Source organism: Miscanthus floridulus, chromosome 19 (assembly GCF_019320115.1).
Source record: "Miscanthus floridulus cultivar M001 chromosome 19, ASM1932011v1, whole genome shotgun sequence".
Taxonomy (NCBI): domain Eukaryota; kingdom Viridiplantae; phylum Streptophyta; class Magnoliopsida; order Poales; family Poaceae; genus Miscanthus; species Miscanthus floridulus.
In genome coordinates, this window is record NC_089598.1 from 108,813,227 (window position 1) to 108,820,237 (window position 7,011).

At 45.4% G+C, this 7,011-nt stretch overlaps 1 protein-coding gene across 1 annotated transcript; it reads right to left on the reverse strand.

The window, feature by feature from the left end:
• Positions 1-3,276: 3,276 nt before the first annotated feature.
• On the reverse strand, positions 3,277-5,464 carry LOC136526880 (protein DETOXIFICATION 17-like). Its single transcript, XM_066519453.1, has 5 exons — positions 5,167-5,464; positions 4,268-4,813; positions 4,038-4,124; positions 3,844-3,900; positions 3,277-3,741 (listed from the first exon to the last, which is right to left on the reverse strand). The coding sequence occupies exons 2-5, from the start codon at positions 4,492-4,494 to the stop codon at positions 3,657-3,659; spliced, it is 456 nt and encodes a 151-aa protein (XP_066375550.1). The 5' UTR covers positions 4,495-4,813; positions 5,167-5,464; the 3' UTR covers positions 3,277-3,656.
• Between the last annotated feature and the right edge of the window lie 1,547 nt (positions 5,465-7,011).

Consider the following 7,011-nt stretch of genomic DNA (forward strand, 5'->3'; position numbering starts at 1 on the left):
AGGATTCCACTACGCACCGGTGCATCTGGAGGTCTCCGTTGCACATGTCCAAACCATCTCAACCGGTGTTGGACAAGCTTTTCTTCAATTGGCGCTACCCCTAATCTCTCACGTATATCATCGTTCCGAACTCGATCCCTTCTTGTATGACCGCAAATCCAACGCAACATACGCATTTCCGCGACACTTAGCTGTTGAATATGTCGTCTTTTCGTAGGCCAACATTCTGCACCATACAACATAGCAGGTCTAATCGCCGTCCTATAAAACTTGCCTTTTAGCTTCTGTGGTACCCTTTTGTCACATAGGACACCAGACGCTTGCCGCCACTTCATCCACCCTGCTTTGATTCTATGGCTAACATCTTCATCAATATCCCCGTCCCTCTGTAGCATTGATCCTAAATATCGAAAGGTATCCTTCCTAAGCACTACTTGACCTTCCAAACTAACATCTTCCTCCTCCCGAGTAGTAGTGCCGAAGTCACATCTCATATACTCAGTTTTAGTTCTAGTAAGTCTAAAACCTTTGGACTCCAAAGTCTCCCGCCATAACTCCAGTTTCTGATTCACTCCTGTCCGGCTTTCATCAACTAGCACTACATCGTCCGCGAAAAGCATACACCAAGAGATGTCCCCTTGTATGTCCCTTGTGACCTCATCCATCACTAAAGCAAACAAATAAGGGCTCAAAGCTGACCCTTGATGTAGTCCTATCCTAATCGGGAAGTCATCCGTGTCTCCATCACTTGTTCGAACTCTAGTCACAACATTGCTGTACATGTCCTTAATGAGCCCAACGTACTTCGTTGGGACTTTATGTTTGTCCAAAGCCCACCACATAACATTCCTTGGTATTTTATCATAAGCCTTCTCCAAGTCAATAAAAACCATGTGTAGGTCCTTCTTCTTCTCCCTATACTGCTCCATAACTTGTCTTATTAAGAAAATGGCTTCCATGGTTGACCTTCCGGGCATGAAACCAAATTGGTTCATAAAGACCTGCGTTATTGCTCTCAAGCGATGCTCGATAACTCTCTCCCATAGCTTCATAGTATGGCTCATCAACTTAATTCCCCGGTAATTTGTACAACTTTGAATATCCCCTTTATTCTTGTAGATCGGTACCAATATACTTCTCCTCCACTCATCAGGCATCTTGTTCGATCGAAAAATATGGTTGAACAGCTTGGTTAACCATACTACAGCTATGTCCCCGAGGCATCTCCACACCTCAATTGGGATACCATCCGGTCCCATCGCCTTACCTCCTTTCATCCTTTTCAACGCCTCTCTGACCTCAGATTCTTGGATTCTCCGCACAAAGCGCCTATTGGTGTCATCAAAAGAGTCATCTAACTGAAAGGTTGTGTCCGTATTCTCACCATTGAACAATTTGTCAAAATACTCTTGCCATCGATGTCGGATCTCATCCTCCTTCACCAAGAGATGCTCCCTTTCATCCTTAATGCACTTAACTTGGTTGAAGTCCCGTGTCTTTCTCTCACGAACCCTAGCCATCCTATAAATGTCCTTCTCTCCTTCCTTCGTACTCAAATGTTGGTAAAGATCCTCGTACGCTCTACCCTTTGCCACACTTACAGCTCGCTTTGCAGTCTTCTTTGCCACCTTATACTTCTCTATGTTGTCCACACTCCTGTCATGGTACAAGCGTCTATAGCATTCTTTCTTCTCCTTAATAGCCCTTTGGACTTCCTCGTTCCACCACCAAGTATCTTTAGCCTCGCATCCCCTTCCTTTGGTTACTCCACACACCTCTGAGGCTACCTTCCGAATGTTGGTTGCCATCTTGTCCCACATATTGTTTATGTCGTCTTCTTCCTTCCAAGAGCCCTCTTTGATAACCCTTTCCCTAAATACCTCTGACGTCTCCCCTTTCAGTTTCCACCATTTTGTTCTTTCAATCTTAGCTTGTTTATCCCTACGGGTACGCACCTGAAAACGAAAATCTGCCACCAAAAGCTTATGTTGAGAAACAACACACTCCCCTGGTATCACCTTGCAATCCAAGCATGCTCGTTTGTCCTTTCTTCTTGCGAGGACAAAGTCAATCTGGCTACAGTGTTGTCCGCTACTGAAGGTCACTAGATGAGATTCTCTCTTTCTAAAGAAAGTGTTGGCTATCATCAGGTCAAAAGCTACCGCGAAGTCCAGAACTTCCTCCCTCTCCTGATTCCTACTACCATACCCAAAACTTCCATGAACTGCCTCGAAACCTACGCTTGTAGTACCTACATGCCCATTAAGGTCTCCTCCTATAAAAAGCTTCTCACTACTAGGTATAGCTCTAACCAGGCCATCTAAGTCTTCCCAGAACTGTCTCTTAGCACTCTCGTCGAGGCCTACTTGGGGGGCATACGCACTAATTACGTTCAAGACCATATCACCAACGACAAGCTTGACTAAGATAATCCTATCTCCTTGCCTTCTCACTCCCACCACACCATTCTTGAGGCTCTTATCAATCAAAACTCCTACTCCATTTCTATTCGCGACTGTCCCTGTGTACCAAAGCTTAAAACCTGTATTGTCCACCTCCTTCGCCTTCTGACCCTTCCATTTAGTCTCTTGAACGCATAATATATTTACACGCCTCCTAGTCGCGGTATCAATTAATTCTCTTAACTTACCTGTAAGTGACCCTACATTCCAACTACCTAAACGGATCCTAGTTGGTTCGACTAGCTTCCTTACCATTCGCACCCGTCGACTCTGATGCGAAGACCCTTGCTCATTTTTCACTACACCCGGGCGCCGATGTAGCGCGCCACTAAGGAAGCGACGACCCGATCCTTGGTTACTTGACACCATGCCCAGATCACGACACGGCGCGTCACGGGGGTGACGACCCGGCCCTTGCCCATTTAACACCATACCCGGGTTCCGATATGGCGCGTCGCTAAGAGGGTTACGCCCCAACGATTTTCTTTCGGGTTTCATCTCCATTTAAGTGGCTAAGTTTTTACATTGGCTCGCCACGCCTAACACAACCCTCCTCCTTTACCAGGGCTTGGGACCTGCTATGCTGGGACACCAAAGGCGCCCCACCATAGGCGGAGTTTGGTAAAGGAATAAATGATACCTAGAAAAAGAAAAACAACAATAATCCTAATTTGGACTGTATGGCTTACTGGTGAAACCCTCTTACTTGTAGCATGCAATACAAAACAAATTGGATCTTTTCTTTTTCTCTTATGACTTATGAGAGCACTGAGCATGTTGGATATGTGATCATTTTTTACATTAACCTGCTCAGGCGGCATAGCAAAGACAATTAATCTACATGAATTGACGGCATCATAATGAGGCAAGCAAACCAACACCAAGACCAACTGGCCAAGTGGTCAAACAAAATAAAAGCTAAGCAACTTTACAATAATGATATTCTGATTACAGTATCTGTATATGAATTTCCCAACAGGGAGCAGAAGTACGATGTGATACAAATGCTGCATACTAGACAATGCAATTATCCCAAACCTGATAGCGTGCATTGTATTCCATCCATGAAGTCAGAAGTAGCGAGAATTGGCATCGTAATCGATACATGCTTCACTACCTCTTCTTAATTGCTGTACAAATAACCCCAGACATCTTGCACTAATACTGTGATGATAGCTACAAAAAGGCCCTCAGCTAGGAAAAAATGATTCCTGAAACATAAACTGATAGGCGTGCTGCATGTGGATTCCCAGCACCTAGTTCATTGGACACTCTAATACTGCAAATAAACAAAGAACCATGGGCCAAAACTAGTTAACCACAAGTTTCTTTTACCACAGAACAAAAAGGAGTGGGCACTACGAATTTATGCTTCTCTGACCTTATTGCGCTGCTGAGGCCACTTGGAATTGTATAGACCATCCACATTGTGTTTAGGCTGCAAGAGTCAAAGTTACATTACATCAAGCACTGAAAGCATCATTACTGAACAACATCGGATCTAAAAGATTGATCAGTTTAATAGAATTTCCAATTACTGAAAGGGAGGAGATATTTCAAGTTTCATTTGCTTACCTGACTGACAAAATTGAAGTTTCCAGTGTTGGATCTGGAAGAAATCCCACTAAGAGAACCACCATCTCAAATGCCCAATACTCCAAGCTGAGCTATCTTGCAAGTCAAATAACCAGTTCCATGCAGAAAGTAGGTAAAGGTACACATTACTTCTTTGCCAGATCATAAATTTAACATTGAAGACTTATTGAAATACATGTTTTTCACATGGTGCCCCACATAAGGCTTACCAGGTCATAAAGGTGGATGGAATTGCTAGCTTTAGATACACTTTGGCATTCTTTAACTTTAGTGCCTCCCTTGACCATCCATGCCAACTTCTTCTGCCAGCTTCAGAGACTTTCACATACACAGCTAGCAATGCCACATTGAACCAGTAAGATACTGAGGTTGCCAGAGCTGCGCCTGCGCCTTTGTGGCCAAGGCCAAAACTTCGAACCAGCAACCAGCATGGCATAACGTTTAGTAGCAAAGTAAGTCCAGAGCAAGCTACCAATATCTGGACAATATTTTGGGTCTGCAGGAATCTGGTAAGGCACTGGAGCAAACCATACACGAAAAGACCAGGAATCAACCACTGAGCATACAGTCCAGCTTCGAATGATATCTCAGGATTTTGACCGAGAGCGACCAGCGAAGCCCAAAACAAAGGCCAGAGGAACACCCATAAGCATAAGAACAATTATAGCCCTTTACGTGTGTGTCCCCAGCATGTCATATTGTCTTGCTCCGTATGATTGTCCACAAAAGGTATCCAATGCGCTTCCCATACCCAGCTTGACATGGAAAAGAGGAGCACGAATTCCAATTATTAATTAATTTACTGGTAGCACAATAGGCATCACGCAGTATAGCACTGGCCACTGTGCAACAAGTCAAACTCATACGCCCCTTACTTGTTACTTCTAGTAAGTACAATTATGGAGCATGTGGAAAACTAATTGGCGTAATGCGAAAGTATTTACAGAATCCGTAATAATTTTGGTTACAAATTCCTTAAATAACTAGGTTCTACAGTGTACATGTTCCGATTCACATTTCCCCATGCTCTTCAGACTTGATACACAGGCAGTAGCATATACCGAGTTGCACAAATGGTTTAGTGAAGCGAGGTTACTACCGCACTTACCAGGACGCTGAAGCCGGTGACGTTGGCGAAGGAGGCCGCGACGGAGGCCCCGGAGAGGGAGAGCTCCCCTAGGTGTCCGGCGAACATGACGGAGACCACCTGCAGGCTGTACTGCAGCAGGCTGCACGCCACCAGCGGCGCCGCGAGCCCCACCTGCCGCCGCACCTCCGCACCCACCGCGGCGCGTGGAGCGGAGCGGGGCACGAGGAGAGGCGAGGACGCAGCCGCGCTCACCTCCGCCGCCCCGCCGGCGCTAGCGCCGCCATTTCGCGATGGCCTCGCGGGCTCGGAAGTCGGAACCGACGGGTTTGAGTTGAGAGGGTGTTTAGTCGGGTGAATTTTGGATTTTGCGCTACTGTACTACTTTCGTTTTTATTTGGTAATTAGTGTTCAATCATGGTCTAATTAGGCTCAAAATGTTCGTCTCGCGATTTCCAACCAAACTATGCAATTAGTTTTTATTTTCGCCTACATTTAATGCTCTATGCACATATCGCAAGATTCGATGTGATGGGTAAGTACTTTTTTGGAATTTGGCCTGGCAACTAAACACGGGCTGAGTTGTCTTGGGCTTCGGCCTAAAATGGTGGTGATGGGCTAAAATAGTAAAATCTGTCTAACTCTGTTTACAAATTTTTAATTTAAAAAAGTTTTTTTATCTTGGCTTCAAAAAGAAAAATAGTTTGTTATATTGTTTTTATTTTACAGAATTACTCCTTTGCAATCGCCTGAAATATTGCTTTCCCATCTGTCACTCGCCTCCCAACGCTCTTGCTCCCACGCGCCGTGCCCGCGCTAGAGACAAGATGAAGATGAAGAAGGCGTTAGGGTTCCGTAACACATCGTCTTGGCCAATCGGGCTCATAGGGTCATCCCAATAACGGCTTCTTGAGCTATTGGTTCATCTAATAAGTTGACCATCCTCGCGGACCTAAGATCATCATCCCATGCATTGTTACCTACTTGCAGGACCTCTAGGGCAAGGCTTTTGATGATCCTGTGATCCTCCCGGCTTCTTCAGTCATTGGTTCATTTAATAAGTTGATAAGCCCCACAGATATCATAGCATCATCCCATGAAATGTCATCTACTTGCTGGAGGAAGGCCGGTCAGGCGGTAGGGACGGCAGGAGGGCGGCTTATGGTCCAAGCGGCAGCGAAGGCGGCCAGGCCAAGTCAGGGCAGGGGCGTCCATGGTCAGAGCTCGTCGTGGACGGAGGAGGAGGAAGGGAAAGAAGGCCGCCGCCGCGGGGCGCGCTATCTTCCTCCGCACTCCTCGTCCTCGCCCCCACCGTGGCGGTGGGGCGAGGACGAGAAGGGGGCAGAGGAAGAAGAGGGATGAAAGGAAGTTGAAGATGACTCCTGCGCTGTATGATTAGGATCCAATGGCTGCCATCATCGCATGATAAAAATGCAAAACTGCAGTCACATGCAGTGGAGACACCCTTTATTTTATCATAAACCCTATGTATATGTATAGGAAATTTCAGGGAGAGTAATGTGCCATTCATGCTGTGTAGTTTGTACCTACCAAACTTACCAACTACTAAGTCAACGCCTCAACGAGGCTCGCATGTCTACTGTGTTATTACTGCTACAAAGAGTTGCAAGCAAAAATATGATATCCGATCTCCCACTATTCCATTTTAATTATGCCATGCGTATCTGCATATGCGCCATACAAATAATTTGGATTAATTAATGATCTCTTCATATCACAAAGATTTTCAAGGAAGAAATCATATCCGGTGAGGTTCTCCACATTAATTCGAGGCTAGGGTGTAAAATAAGTTAGAAATGGTATCACAAAAAAAAGTTAAAAGCGATGTGAAAATCTATCAGGGTT

Coding starts and splice junctions, on each gene's coding strand:
- LOC136526880 (XM_066519453.1), bottom strand. CDS start 4,494: ATGCCATGCTGGTTGCTGGTTCGAAGTTTTGGCCTTGGCCACAAAGGC. Junction 4,125..4,267: donor CCATCCACCTTTATGACCTG/GTAAGCCTTATG, acceptor AAGATAGCTCAG/CTTGGAGTATTGGGCATTTG. Junction 3,742..3,843: donor GGCCTCAGCAGCGCAATAAG/GTCAGAGAAGCA, acceptor GTTTATTTGCAG/TATTAGAGTGTCCAATGAAC.